The sequence below is a fragment of the Lepidothrix coronata genome, unplaced genomic scaffold (assembly GCF_001604755.1).
Source record: "Lepidothrix coronata isolate B3197 unplaced genomic scaffold, Lepidothrix_coronata-1.0 Scaffold33, whole genome shotgun sequence".
Taxonomy (NCBI): domain Eukaryota; kingdom Metazoa; phylum Chordata; class Aves; order Passeriformes; family Pipridae; genus Lepidothrix; species Lepidothrix coronata.
The window spans coordinates 136,097-151,774 of record NW_016690213.1 but is presented as its reverse complement, the minus strand read 5'-3'; the positions used below and the strand labels follow the sequence as shown (position 1 = coordinate 151,774).

The 15,678-nt window shown below is 40.0% G+C and overlaps 1 protein-coding gene across 1 annotated transcript in view; it reads right to left on the bottom strand.

Moving 5' to 3' along the window:
* Positions 1-263: 263 nt before the first annotated feature.
* The window catches only part of PTPN14 (protein tyrosine phosphatase, non-receptor type 14), a 113,683-nt gene continuing 98,268 nt past the window's right edge, over positions 264-15,678 (bottom strand). The window contains exons 15-19 of the mRNA XM_017811703.1: positions 15,011-15,229; positions 10,982-11,110; positions 9,789-10,023; positions 7,661-7,824; positions 264-3,609 (exon numbers count right to left, since the gene is read on the bottom strand). Of these exons, the coding sequence (XP_017667192.1) occupies positions 3,481-3,609; positions 7,661-7,824; positions 9,789-10,023; positions 10,982-11,110; positions 15,011-15,229 (876 nt within the window). The 3' untranslated portion in view covers positions 264-3,480. The remainder of the gene's footprint in view (positions 3,610-7,660; positions 7,825-9,788; positions 10,024-10,981; positions 11,111-15,010; positions 15,230-15,678) is intronic.

Sequence of the window (15,678 nt, the reverse complement as noted above, 5' to 3'; positions counted from 1 at the left end):
TCCCTGAAACAACATCTCAGCCTTGGCCATATTGATCACCATAACTGGTCTACTCTGGCCTCAAATCGGGAGGCTTGGAGACACACCATCTATAACGCTGCTGTCTCCTTTGAGAACGCACGCAGGATCACTCTCGAGGAAAAAAGGCAGCGCAGAAAGAACCGTGTATTGCAGAATACACCATCTAAGGAGTCTTTCTGCTGTGCCTTTTGCAATCGGACATGTCTGTCACGTATTGGCCTCATAAGCCACCAGCGTGCCTGTAGCAAATGTGGATAGAGCCTTCCCAAATCTTCGTTCGCGAAGCCTAGCCATGATGATGATTTCTGATGAGGCTAAGCATTTAGTGTTTCTGTATAACTATAAAGGAAAATTTTTGTGGGAACAAGCTTCATCTTTTCTCAGGTAGTCAAGGACAAGAGGTGCCAAAACAGGCCTTAGTAGGATCTGGAACAAGTAGGACCTCAGCAGTTAATGTCCACCATCCAGGATACCCACAGCACTGAGCAGTGTCCAAACTCAGCTGTCGTCTCTCCCATCCCTGATTGAACAATGGTAGGCATGAAATGTTGGACCTTAACCAAAAAATTGATGCCAGCACCTCAATACTATCATTGGTAACAAGTTAAAGAAAAAAAGCAAAGCGTGTTAAATACACATGAAGAGTGCATAAAAAAGGAAAACAGACACAATGGATTCCCAAGCCAGACTTACTCATCCACGGCAAGTTCTGTCTCAGAAAGCATGAGGGAACATAGGCTAAACATGCCACAATGCAATGTGGGTGCCCTGGGAGAAGACAGCTTATGTTAAACTTGTTAGGTGCAGTTCCATTCATTGAAGCATCTTTGTGAGATTTGCAGTCCAGACTTTACTCCATGGATGAAACTGGTTTCAAACAGTGTCATGCTTTGATGTTAAAAAAATAAGCAACACAACATACAGCAACTCCAAACTGTCCTTTTCTCCTTAAGGACTGTGCTGTTAAAAGTCTGTGGGACAGAAACTAAATAGCACTGTTGCTTTAAGTCTCATGTGTTCATTCCTGCTGTGACTAACAAAATTGGATGCAAAATGCATTTTCCTGTCACTCCCTAAAGGTTAGGAAATACTGCCCAAGCAATTTCGGCCTGATAAAACTACAGCAGGTTCAAAGTCAGAAGGTTCAGTTTTTCCCTTATGGAACTGTGTCACATTTCAACCATGAAACATCGGCATGCTGAGGGTCAGTTGCAAGCTGGGGTGGAAAGGAACCTCTGAAGACATGCACCAGCCCAATTCACTTATGATATTAGCAGATCTAGTCAAGATAAAATCTAGCAGGGAAAAACACATTGAAGTCAGATGAAAGGAAAAGTTTTAAATTACCATTCTTTGACAATGAAAGGGAAAAAGTGAGTCACATTGACTTCTATCTACCGTACCAGCCACATTACAAATTAATTAGAAATGACTGTATACTACATGGCCATTTATTTGGCTCATTAATAGGCACTGAATTAATTTGGAAAGGATTTTTGGTGCCTTTTTCTAATTAATATTTTTCTAAGACAACTATGATGCATCTTTGCATTAAAAACATTTACTTAATTTTCTTCCCTTCAAACACAGCTCTTCATACTCTCTTATGCAGTAACTTTCCTGTACTCACTGTAGAAGCAGAAGTACACATTTCAGCCAAGAGCAGCTGAATAATAAGACATAGGGACAGATTCTTTTCCCTCCTGATTTTCTACTTCTCATATCCAAGTGGAGCAATGGGACTTGACAGCTCTGAGTTCAAACTTAATTCATCATTAGGAAATTATTCAAAAAGTTATAACGAGATAACTAATTTAATACACTTTGCTTCAAGGTTTATTCCTTGGCTTTTTTCCCAGATATAAAGCATCTCTGTGCAATTATCATGCAGATGCTGCTGAAAAGACTTTAAATGGTTGCTGCTAATTTAACAAGATATGTTGGCAGTGGCAGAAGAAATTAGAGGAAAACTGAAGTTGACTGAAAACTTAACTGATCCCTAAAAAGAACATGGTCAAGGTATTACAGAAAAATAACTCATCTCCATTTATTGGTAGCTAGAAATCTTCACTGGAATCTTTGTCACCTTGTTAGGCTTGTATTGCAGAGATCCAAACCAACACAGTGCAGTTTTAAGCAATTAAAGAAACATTCTAGTACAGAACCTGAGCTTAAGCTCCCACTGATTTTAGTCCCTTTAGTGCTGAAATTCAGAGTGCTTGTAGGCTTAGATCTTGTACACTGACCAGGGTTTGGAGGAGGGGATGTAACAGAAAAGCAACAATAGGACTAAAATATTTAAAATTATCTGGGAAAGGGATACCAAGAAAGGTAATTTCACCATGACAGAGTAACTGCATTGCATCACGTGCCCTGAGAGGCTATGAAATCTTCACCCTTGAAAATTCTGAAACTGGACATGACCCTGGGCAAGCCTATCCAAGTTTAAAGTTAGCAGTAAGGTGAACAGGGCTGGGACCAGAGACATCCCAGGCTCCTCTCCAGCCTGATCCTTTCTCTAGCCATCAGATGATAGTTCACACATGAAAACTAAGGCAACCAGAGATGCCTAATTTAAATGAGATTCCTTTTCTACAGGAGGTGAGCCTCAAGGCAATAATAATTTCAGTGTAATCCATGAGAAGGTGCTTGATTTGATTTTTTTCAGATGCATTTGGTTGAAAATCCTATGCTGTTCAACTCAGTCCACCACAATTACTGAAAAAACTCAGTCACTGACTTCAGCCTGTTGTGGGTCACTGCACTTCACCCTACACTGCTTCTTATGAATCCCTTCAAGGGCTGCACACAGCAGCAAAGGCCTCATTTAAAAGATCCAATATTGATTTTTTCAAACTGTAATTCTTGTGGAATTTGAACAGTTTAGCACCCAAAATTCTCTGTCCTCACAATGTCCTGTGTTTGAGCCCTCTGTAATGTGCCCGCCTGCACGTGCAGAAGTTCAGGTCTCAGTGCTGTGTACCCTCAGCTTCCACTCACACAGAGCTGTAGCTGACATCCAGCAGGTCTTGTTTTTACCACGGAAGCCACGTACCTCCGTCCAGAACGTCCTCACGTGAGAAAAAAGCCCACTGCCAAATAACTGTTCATTTCAGAAGCTGTGTAGCAAAATTAAAGCTAGTAAACTACCTTTACAAAGGATTGCTCTCCTTTATGGGCACGTTACAATGCAGACCAGTCATGTCAAATGTGGTTCACTTTGAAGGTCACTATAAGATTTATGAGTTATTAAAGTAATTCAAAAGTTATTCCAAGAAAAATAAATTATATCTTGTATAAAATAATCCACGGGAGACTAGTAAAGAACAATCATTCGTTACTTTCAAGACAACTTTAAAAAGTGCAATATATGCACACAGTGTTGTCAAGGCAGTTCTCCTTGCACATCAGTAAGGTTCAGTCAGATCCACAAAGCTGGGTCTGGGATGTTTGAAAAGATTAAATAAGTCTAGAGTTTTGCAGGAATTGTATGAGCACTTGATAAACAAATTTGTACTGGGCTATGGTCTGGATCATAAACACTCTCTGCTCCCGCAGGTGTCTCAGCATCACAGGAACGTCCATTTTCTGTAAAGCAAAGGGGAAAAAAAAGAATAAGGACCTAAGTTCATTAAATCAAACAATTATTGAGATTTTACAAATGGCAAAGAGGCATCAGGGTCACAAGAACAAAGGTTCCTTGGACAAAACTAAAAGTGCACGCAAATATACTGATCCTTTCACTAAGAGAGAAGGGAACTCATTGTCACCAAAAGATCAAAAAACTCCAACATCTGACCTTCCACAGCCAAGTCTATGTTAGCAAATAATACTCCAGGAGAAATAACTCTGTAAAGTGAAACAAGGACCCATTATCCACAATACGTGTTTTGCAGACTTTAGGCCAGCAGCAGTTTGTTGCCATCTACTGAACATCCACTAGCATCCACTGGGACATGTTAGGTGTTCTCCAAGAAGGCATCTTCCAATTTGGTTTCATCCAAACAAAATTCACTCATCTGCCCCGAAAAATGCTCTGCAGCAGGAACTAAAGTACAGTAATTAGGCACGGATAAGGAGATTCACTGTGAAAGTACATCCTTAACCCCATGGAGCACACTGGGGCACAGGCACCCTATAATGATCTGAACTCAAAACCAAATGAGTTGTGTGAAACAGAGGCCCATGAGGTAAAGCATTAAAAATCACTGCAAATTTCATTAGGTGCTATCATTGGATCTCTGGCATTTAAGGAACAAAAAACCTGTGATGCTATTGTGTTTTATCTGTTACAACAGGTACACAAGCAGCTATTCAGAATTCATTGAGCCATGAAGCTCAGCCTGCTAGGCTCAAATTCAAACAGCGTGTAATATGACCCAAGATGAGGGATACAAATTTTCTATGGCAGCAGTAAATGTAAGCACTAAAATTCATGCTGTTTTTGAGGAAGCTCTTAAGCAGTTCAAGATACAAAACTGAAGAACAGCTACCGTATCAGACGACATAAGCTGCACTTTGTAATGCCAGTTTGCCATTACAGAAACACAAAAAGGAACTTAGAAAGTTTGAGTAAGGTTGCTGCTAACCCTTGGAGGCCCAACTGAGCATGGAATCTGCTTCCAGACACATGGGAAGTTTCCTGGAAAGTTTAAAATAAAAGTCACGCTGCATATCCATTTCTGTCCATATATATAAAACCCAGAATGTCCATTCCATGTAAACAAGTCTTAACTCATAGGCTATCACTTTCTGAAAACAAGGCCAAATATTCTGCCACATACCCCAACAAGCTGTTATAAAAGGACGTCTCTAGAGAGTCAACAAGTATAAAAATTTGTGATGAGTAATGCCATTTTATTATCAAATGGGTTCAAAGAAAAATGTAAGCTCTTTCCAGTTAACTTGGCCAACATGGAGAAAGCCTCCCTGTGGACTCAGATGCTTGCAAAAGCCACACGGTCCTTGCTGAGCAGAGTCATGTAGAACTTGATCTCACCTGAAAAACTGCAACAAAAATGCAGGCCAGCTTCGACCTGCACACCATATTTCTCTCTTGGCAGTCTGGTGCATGACAGCTCATTGATTTTTAGTGGACCCACAGTGATCCGTGCACCTCCTCAAAATGGAGATGACTTCACCTTCTCAGAAATGAAAGAAAACTCCATCCTGTCTATTAAACCTCACTATTTATAGCCAACTTAGCATTTGACTCCAGGTAAGGAGTCCCTTAAACTCACCTTCATTATGATGTACATGTCAAAAAAAAAAAAAAAAAAGGGCACATAATGCTTTGCTAAGCTGGCACTTGTAAACAGAACAAACGAAAATGCCACTCATTTCTAAAACTCCCAAACTAAAAGACCTCCCCTTTGAAAACATGCTGCAGTTGCAATCATGAGTTAATGTCCCAGTGCCAAGTCTGAACTAAAAGATGATAGAGCAGGATCTCAATTACTTTCCTCTACTACATGCCTACAGCAGCAAGGATGTAATGATGTGACATTTACTTGCTATGCAGCAGTGACTGAAATGCTATCCCTGCAATGAGATACACAGCTTTAGACTCAACCAGCCATTGCCCAGAAGCCACAGTGACTGAAGCTGTATAGATTTTGATTAGACACGGCTTTTTGCCCAAACCTGAAACCTCAGACTCAAGGGTTCTGGTTTTTGTTCCAGCACTACTGCAGACTTTCCAAGATGGTCTGTATGAAGATTGCCAGATTCCTTCCTCATTTTCCTTCATTGCAAAAATGTTGATACTTCTACTTACTAGGACACTTCTGAGGAAATCAACCAATTCCTAAGACTAAAACATTTTAAGTGATAAGTAATTTTATTTCAGGAGAAAACCCCCAATTAATACTACTACAAAATAAACAAGTGAAAAGGAACCATCTCTGTGCAGAATGGAGTATCTGTGACAAACCAAAAGCATACTGTTATGATTTTTAATCTTTTTTTTTCAATTAGGTTTTAACAAACCAAAAACATTAACTTAGTACAATCTAGAGCAACAAAGCCCTTAAGGAAAATTTTATTTAATATTAATGATGATTTTCATTATTAATCAAGACAAAAGAATCCTTTAATTAAGGGACATCAGAGAAATCCTTATTGAGCGCTACCATCAGGTCCTAGAGAAGTTGATGAAAATTCTTATGAATGATGTCAAGGCTCACCCTCATGCTTAGATGCTGAGGTACTGCCTTTATCTTCACTTGCTACTCAGCTACTCTTTCCCAAATGGGTGACTTCTGTAAACCACAGACAAACGGAGGTGGCAGACAGCGTTACACAACCCTTAATGTTTGTTTCCGTGCATATACAGAGGTTGCTACAAAGTAGACACAGCTACACTGATGGTCACAACCAATTCAGGGACAGCTCTTCAAACTCTCCAGCTTTCCTCTGGCATGCAGAAATTTCATGGCTACTGTGTGCACAACAGAAGCAGTCACTTCCAGGTGCCAGTGCATAAGGAAGGTCAAGGAGGCTCAAGAGTCGGAGCCATCACCCCACACAGGAGCAGCTTCTGAGCAGCAGTCAGCATAGGAAGGCTGCTGGGTTCTCAAAATGCATACCTGTGGACCCTTTCTTGTCCAGGCCACCTCCTTCTTTTCCTTCCTCACCCTCCTACCTCCCCCGCAAATAAAAAGCAAAGGAAAAAAAGTGTCAGTTGTGACATCGATCTACAGGACAGTGTCACCTCTAGTGACGCCCAAGCAGAGTTGGAGGAGGCTTGTCTGTCAGCTGACCTGAGCCCAAGATCTCTAGCCATCTTGTAACTACAGAGTGATGAGCTGCTGGAGTCTTCAGTCTTCCCTGAACTCATTCAGTGGCTGATTACTGGGAGAGGCAGATGATATATGTCTATTTGTTACTCTTGCTGCATTCCTATCTCTACAAATACTCTCCCATAGAGCATTTTCTTTGGCAAGAGAAATCCCTGGTTTCCATAGCTGTCATGAAAACTGTGTGTCACGTTGTTAGTTAAGATGCGATGTTCTTCCTAGACAGTTTCTCAGTGACACAAATGAAAAGCAAGTTGCTACACACGGTTACTCTACTGGTGATCTTATTTTTAACTCCAGACTGTATTACTCGTCATATTGTCTGCAAATCTTAAAGCCCTATTCCCCATTGGAATACATACACACACCTTATTCTTAAAACACAGTTAAGTTTCATTCCAGGTGAGATTAGGGTCCATATGAGAAAGAGGAAGAAGTCTAAAGAGCAAATTTAGAGAGCAGAAAACTTTAGTTAAAAGAGCAAGGACATTATTCTCTAACCTCTTTCAGGTACTCCTTGTAAACATGCTGTCTCTAGACTTTTAATTAAATACAGGTATAAATTAGACTACATTCTTAAAAGAGAGAAGAAAACCCTAATTTTGAATGCATTAAAATAATCCTAATAAAAAATGCATAATATCAACTAAACAGAAAACTACAACAAGTAACCTTCCATGGGTAATCTCTGCCTGTTACATTTAAGGCTCTCACATTGCTCACAAAGGTAGCAGAGAAAGAAAGCACTTCAATGCCTTTTAATTTTAACCTCAGAAATGTAGCTAGCTAGTCAAGGAACGAGCTCGGGTCAGGGATTTGTCCTGCAAAAGAAGCTGACTTACTTCATTATGCTCCAAGCACCCAATCATCAGTTCTGTTAGGATAACTACTCCAGTCCTTCCTACCCCTGCGCTGCAGTGAACCACAATGGGAGGGTTGCAGGTGTTGCTGCTGTCCAGCACGCTGTTGGTGTGGCGACGCACAGACTGTATCTCCTCCAAGTAAGCTGCAAGGTAAAATGCAGGCAATGTTGCAACATCTATATGTCTAAACGTAAAATTCGACAGGGGGAAAGGGTGAAAGAATGTGGAAAAGTCATTCTTTACCTAAGTGGCAATAATCTACATTTTTTACAACATACTAATTATTTTGGCCAGGGTGCATGGAACAGCACTGCATCCAGCAAGTACCAGCTGGGTGTCAATTATTACTTGGGAGTCTGCTCCTTTAAATTAAATAGTTCTTTTAAAAAATTAAATTCTCTTTTCCCCCTTGCAAATCTCCAGGTCCCCTAAGCAGATGATTCTAGACATTACTTACAGCAATTCCTGCTATTAACAGGCTGGGATCAAAACAACAGCTAAGTCCTATTGAAATTGCTGCCTGTCAGATGGGAAACAAGCATCCATCTGCCCTGTTTCCTCCCTTCCTTCTCCTTTCTAGACTGAGATGGAATCTCACCCACCTGCTCAGGGTTTGTTTCTCAATAGTTATTATGAGCTTTTCTGGGAGATCACTGCCTTAGTTTTCCCTGAAGCCATTTCTAGAACAGTTACACTGTGTGGCTGTCCTAGCCTTGTTCAACACAACACATTCTACTGTCAAACTGCACCGAGAACCTTAAGTACTGGAAGCTTACTTAGCTTCTCAGCAGTCAGAGTGGGAAGTGAGACCTGAGGTGAACTCTCCTGCACTGACTCTTGATGTCATGGCACTACAGCCTAAGCTGTCCTTTCACCACTGGCAGGATGCAGCTGGAGGCCTACCAACATCAGAAAAGCTGAAATTTTAATGCACAGTGAAATGGGACCGTAAGTGGTGGCAAGTAATAGGAGAGAGGAAATGGGGACAATCAGGTTCCAATTACTGCCATGCCCAACCACAGCTACAAGAGTTAGTAAAAGAAACAAAGTAGAGAACAAACTAGGAATTGGGCAATAGCTTTTCCTTAAAGACAGATCCCTTGGCACTCCTCTGCTGAAGCCGAAATGTCTTTTTTTTTTTTTTTTTGCCCTGGTGACAGAACTGGGAGAAGAAGGACACGCTATTTACATCAAGCTTGTACCATGCAAAGGAGAATGGACCACTAAAGGACTGTAGCTGTGTCAAGACTGAAGTAGAACTAAAGGACCTTCCTGAGAGGGGACTTAGCTGCCACAGAGCTACACTGCAGCTGCAAAACTTTCAGGAATTAAGAAGGCAGGCATCGTCAACATGTCAGTACACCATGGACAGGCTCCTTCAATGTTAATTTAAAGAAATCTGTATTAATTTAATTTAAAGATTCTCTGCCATAGTGCCAGATATGTCACTTTAGTTAAATAATGGTTGAATTCCTATTACTTAATATGGAAATATACATTACTTATTAAGAAGCAGGGAGTGTTATTCACACATTACAGATGAATATAATGGCTGTATTTTCAGAAATGCATGAACTAGGACCATAAGTTATTGGGAAGGCCCTTGAGCATCACATGTGGTTAGAAAAGTGGTATCAAGTTCAAACTTAATGCATGTGTGTCAGAGGCCTCTGCTATTTTGCAACAAGAAAAACTGGAGGAACTGCACCATATGTCACTAAAACCTGATCCTCTCTCACCTAGACCTCTCTAATCACATTTGTGTGCAGCCTAGTACCTCCTACACTCATTAGGTGTCTGGGAAGTGGTGATAACTTACACTGACAGATCAGCCAGCAGAGGTATCCTATTATTTAAAATTTCCTGAGTCTTTGGCATTGCCGCTGCCTTGAATTACTCTTCCTGTTAATCACCTTAGCTGCTACCTCTTGAATCCCACTTTTTTTCCTCCAAATTGCAGCAAAGTACAATCTAGTTGAGGCTTTTATATGCCACAGCAATAACCATTTAATATCAATCCCAGGTGTAACTGGGTTCAGTGAATTGAATTCAGTGTGAGCAACCTTCTCCTTGATGTATTTTATCATGCAAGATAAAGAAATCTTACATAAAAAGCCTTGGACTTCTTCTGGACACCCATGGTCTGGCCAGTCAGTATACTGCAAATGCCACACTGTCCTCTCTTGTCCAGAGAGAAGATGCTTGACCTTCAGACCAGTAGTTGCAAAGCAGCCAGAGTCTGTGCGGAACTTTGTTGTCACCTTGAACTTCCCATAAGTGGCTGAGCTGTGCTTAGAGCCCAGTTTAGGCCAATAACGATGGCTCTTACTTCTTCCTCCCTCCTTAAAAACAAAACAAAACAAAAAGCCATTAGTTCCTGCAATTATAATTCTTTGTAAACAGAGGACATAAAACCGAAGATAAGCCAAATATTCTTATTTCAAATTACTGGAAGAGAAAAGAGCATCCCACAAAGTAAAGAAAAATATCCATTAACACTTAAACCTCTCAGCCATGTAATATTTGAAAGTGTAAAACTGCTTTGAAGAACAACCTCTTGTCTTGTGGCAAAAGATAGCTACTGCCTGCAACACCTTGGTAAATATTTTCCCCCTGGGGAAGCCTCTCCTTTAAATGAAGGGAGATTCTCTCCAGCGGCTTCTAGGTATCTGCCCTTGATCAGCCTTGGGAACTGGACAGTGACTTGATGTGCTCTGCTACTCCCTGTGTTTGCTGAAAACAACCAGGCATAAAGCTGAAAGCTGTGTTAGTTAACAATGCGTGTCAGTTTTTATAACATATCACATAGTTCTTGGATTACAGTAGAAATAACTGTTTTGCTTGGCATTAGAATAAAAAAGTTGTGGGGGATTTTTTTGTTTGTTTTTGTTGTTTGGTTTTGGTTTTTTTTTTTACATGGACACTTCTATGGAAACAACAGCTTCTGGTCTCTTTTCAGCTGATAAGAGTGACAGTATGCAGAACTGGCCTTGGATGGTGTGGAACTCTCTGTCATTTTAACCAAGAGCAGTTCAGTGCTCTCACATTCCAGTGGAAACATCTTTGTTTGGCTTGGCCAAAGCAGGGGCAAGGGGGGCTTCTGCTTGTTTGCTTTAGCACTTGCCAAACTGAGTATCAGAATGCTACAAAGTATAGTATGAGAGAAGTACAGGCATATGTTCAAACAGGGTTATAGGAAAAAGGGATGTTGATAGAAAAAACAGGTTACTGGAGTGGGAAGCAATGATAACAGGAGATTTGCTCACATCAGGAAGAACTGTATGCTGTGATTTCACATACCTCTTCAGCTGTGACCATGGCTATAACATTCACTCCCTGTTCCCACACCATCTGCCAGAAGTCATGGCATGTGTGTGGCAGAGGTCCTTGGGTAGCAATGTAGTGCCATTCCTCTCCACCTACAGTAACCTGGGAGAAAGGAAAAAAGCCGAACCAGTCAGTGCCCAAATTCTCAGCAGCACCTGTGCCAGAACCACCTTTTAAACAAAAGAGACTATAATGAAATCTTTACTTCTTTGTTCTTCTGCTTTTGTTCAAAATTTTCAACAAAAATCATCCTTTTGATTAGATCAAATCTGACAAAACAATCTTCAGTGCTTCCACATCCTGTCTTGATGCCCATAAACATAAAGCTTTGACCTAAATGCCATCTATCTTTCTTGCCATTCTATCTGGATCATACACATAAAAAAACCCAAACAAACAAACAAACAAACAAACCAGCGAAAAAAATTTTTTTTTTGAGACCCCGTTTCTGATATGTCTTAAGTACAAACAAGCAACTGACTCACATCCCTGGCCTTGGTGACAGACCCAAGATGAAAGAAAAGCTGAGGACCAGAGGAAGCGCATATGTGCATTAAAAGGGCATCGCCCTGCTTTGCAAATTAACACATGGTAGTGCAGAATGTAAATGACATTGTGCATGACGAGCTAAAGGCCTCTGTTGTTTAGGACCTCCCTCGATTATTTTCCACTCAGACAAAAAGTAATTTATTAAACAGACTCTTACTACACTGATCACTGTTGAAGATGCGGCCAAGCCGTTCCTAGAGGACGCAGCTATGCCCACACTTTGTACATAACAGAGCTCAACAGGCCTGTTGCCAGCCACAGATGAGATCAAGACAGGCTCCATTTCAAGTTACTCTTTCTCATTTATCTTGGGTTTTTCTGTTCAGAAGCTGCAAATGACCATACAGTAAATCCAGTGCATTAAATGGTTTTCAAATACCACGAGAAATTAAAAATTATCTGACGCTGTAGTCATGCAAATCTATTTCCCAATACATAACTGGTTTACCAACCACATCTGACAGAAATATTTGTGTATTGCATGATGGTGAGTAATGAAATTCTTTTTAAAGCACTAACACACAGATTTACACACTATAAATCATATAGTGCCCTAAACAGACACAGCATTACCTTGGAGTTAGCCAGTGTAAAACGCTACTTCATTTAATTGATGGAGGCAGAAAGTTATACTTGTGCAGTTAAAAAAAAAAGTCATTTGTGTATAAAAAATTGTAATTTTATGACATAGTTTGCTATACACCAGGAAAGGTTTATAAAAATTTTTTTAACATTTTAGGTAAAAAGTCAAAGTGCTTTCAGAGCTACTACATATCATTTAAAAAATATGCTTAGCAGTAAAACCAGATGAACTAATTGTTTTGGAAAGTTGAAATATTTTTCCTTCTCAGGATAAGGCCTCTTACTTCTGTGTATTAGCCCAGAGCCACTTCTCGTAAAGTTATAAATCCCAGAGAAGATTTACAACTGAAATGCTGACATGTCCATAAATATCAAGGTACTGGCAGACAGTGCTACAAGGAACAATCAATAACTCTGACAGGTTGAACCATATAATGTGTTTGAGGTACATGTCTTTGAATACATTTTCAGAAATAGAATCAGTTTATTTGTTAGTGAAACAACTGCTCATTAAGTTGAGATGCTTGGGGTTTTATACCGGTAACTAACAGTTTCTGTATGATAAGTTTTTCACTTCATTGAAAACTGTTTGACTCTCTACATCAGCTCCTTTTCTTATTTCGTACTGTGCAGGTTTGGTTTTTTTTTTTTTTTGAATGATGGTTAAAAGCTGCAAGACCAATGCAGGTAGACTCCTCAAGTTCTTGTACTATAAACTGCCCAGCACTAAGTAGCATCTTGCACTTGGACTCATGGCCTTGTGCTTGCTCATCTGCAGTCATGAGTGCTGGCATAGCATTACTGAGCTTTTTGAGTTAATACTGGCATGACCAAACAGTCAGATGAAGTGCTCTTAAGAATTTTTTTGCTTAATCCACAAATTTAATTGCATTTTTTCTCTTTGGTATAGATGTTGATCTTCATATTTTAACAGCAATGATCAACGGTAAATAAGCAAAGAGTTATTGTAAAACTGTGGGGCTCACAGACTGAGGTAGTGGGAGCTGGAATCCTCCAGGCATGGATCTTATCAGGATGATAGAGGAATTTGCTTTGTCTACTGACTTCTGGTCCAAATATCCAGCCTCCTGGCACATGGTATGAAAGGACCATAAATAGTCTGAAGGGAATGGGATGCCTGGAATGTTTACTGCATTCTAATGCCCTAACTGCAGGAAATTAAAAATTAAATATTGGGCTGAAAACACAGACACACACTGTGCTACTGAGGTAAATTTCACAGATGTGATTTCACCTTCTAAGCAAAAGCACATCTGCTTGGCTCCTGCTTGCGCCGCTACGAGTGCAAGAGGGAAATACTGCCAAGGCCCTCTGTCAGGCATCAGAACATCACTGCCCGTTTCTGGGTGCTCTATGGATGTGAGATACGTGTGTGTCCAACACATCAAGTAAAATGTGGACTCAAAACTAGCCAGGGAAAACTCTTTTCTGGCTAGTACTGTTTCGTGGGCATAATGAAGGAATCCTTTTTTTTTTTTTGGCCTCCTATAAAGTAGGTGAAAAATTCTGGGCTCAGAAATCCGCCATCATAGCAACATCTGATTATGCAAAAACTCAGTATCTGCTACCTACCAGGCTATGCAGAAAAGTGATAAACTGCTAGGATCCTGGTTCAGAAATTGTTTTGTATCACCAGGATTTAATACTGTAAATCACAACCAAAGCCAGCAAGTCTCTTGGAACTTTTAAAAGGCTTTTACTCAAGGAAAATATTAATTTAACAGGATGTTTTATTCATTATTTTTGAATTATTTCTTTTTAATTTGAATTTTGACAATGAGAAAAAGCAGACAACCCTCTTTAACAACATGAGAATCTTTCATGTGAGGCAGAGGACTGCTGTTACTTCTCTCATGGTGCAGTAAAAGCCAGCAGAGGACTTTGCAAATAGTGCTGGAAGCTTAAGAGAAAACGAGCATCTGCAGTCACTGCAGCATAGCTCACTGTTAAAACTGGCCATGTTTGCAAGTAACAGTCAGATCATACCTTAAAGTATTTCTACATTGAATTAACATGAAATCTGAAATTTCTGGTTAAAAACATAATTTGAAACATGGAAGTTCAATGCAGTTTCCAGTCAGAGATACAGGGAAAGTATTAGTAAGGTCAATGCATACCTTAAAAAATTTCTTTTAAAATTAGTCAGCTCTCAGCATAAAAGGAATGAATAAGTTTCTTGTATATATAATTTCAGTATCTATATGAATATGCATTACTCATAATGATATGCCTTTCCTTTAGGCATGGAACTGCATACATGGAGCTACAGTTCTGATTTTTAAAAATCACATCCTGTATGCTAGTAAATTTAAAAAGATTCAATCAAAGCTTGTGCAGTATTCTTTCCAGGGTGCACCAGTCAGCTGTAGGGACTCCTTCTGCATGGGTTGTTGTAATCCCCCAGTGGCCTGCAAGACTTTTGGGACTGATAATTCAGAACACATACTGACTTCTCATTTTTTCTGGTGCAGGGTCATGAGAATCATATTACACTGCAGATATTGGGGCTGATCTAATGCATTTTCATGAGGCTTAAGCAACATGGCATCTCTTTCTACATTAACCAAGAGATACTCCCCAACCAGCTGGCAGAGGTGGGCATAAAAAAAGCAAGAATGGCTCTCTAAAATGACACCCGAGTCTTCAGCAGTTAAACCAACTTATGCATGATGTTAGTTGAGAGGGGACCTTAGAGACGCCCATGCTGACACACAGGTACAAGGACACATTCTGACCACGTTACCTTTTCAGAAGCTCCAGAGTTACAGAAAATGCTGCTGTGCATCCAGAAATTCAAACAAAGCTTTAGCATACCTCCATTTGCAAAGCAAAATTCGAGAAAGCTTTTACCTTTATGTGTGAAGCATTGATGTAGCCTGTATTATTTTCTTTGGTCGGCACCAGCTCTACTCGGTTCTCCTCGTAAGGAACGACCTCCCTGATGCGATTGCGCTCAGTGTTTTCAGGCAAGGCAGCAGTGGTGAAGATCCCATCTGCCTTTTTCTTTGGAATCTGCTCATATTCTGTAAACACCATGCCCTCTTCCAACTTCCTTCTCAAGATTTTGCACTAAGATTTAACAGAAAGGAACATCAATACATTGGTTCTTCTGGGAAGATTGATTAACCACTAGACCCATCCATCCGTTCTTTGAATTCCAATATACAGCCATAGCATTCTCTCACTCGCTTCTTTTTGCAGTTATCTGAGGAAATATGACAAACTTATTTCTACTGAATGAAACCACAAGCCAATTTTACAGTTTAACATTCCACCTCCACAATTTTGAACATGGATAGCATAAAAAGCAAGCTTGCGCCAAATACAATCTTGGTTCAGTAAGAATTTCAGTATGAATATGTGATTTCAACATAATAGATACTTGTAAAAATATTTTAAAAATATTTTTTCAGGAAGAAGATCATACTGTGAGAAGTGTGATGTGGCTCACATTTTCAAAATACTCCCTAACTTGCAAGCATGCAATGTCTGTGGTTGAACACAACCCCAAATATGTA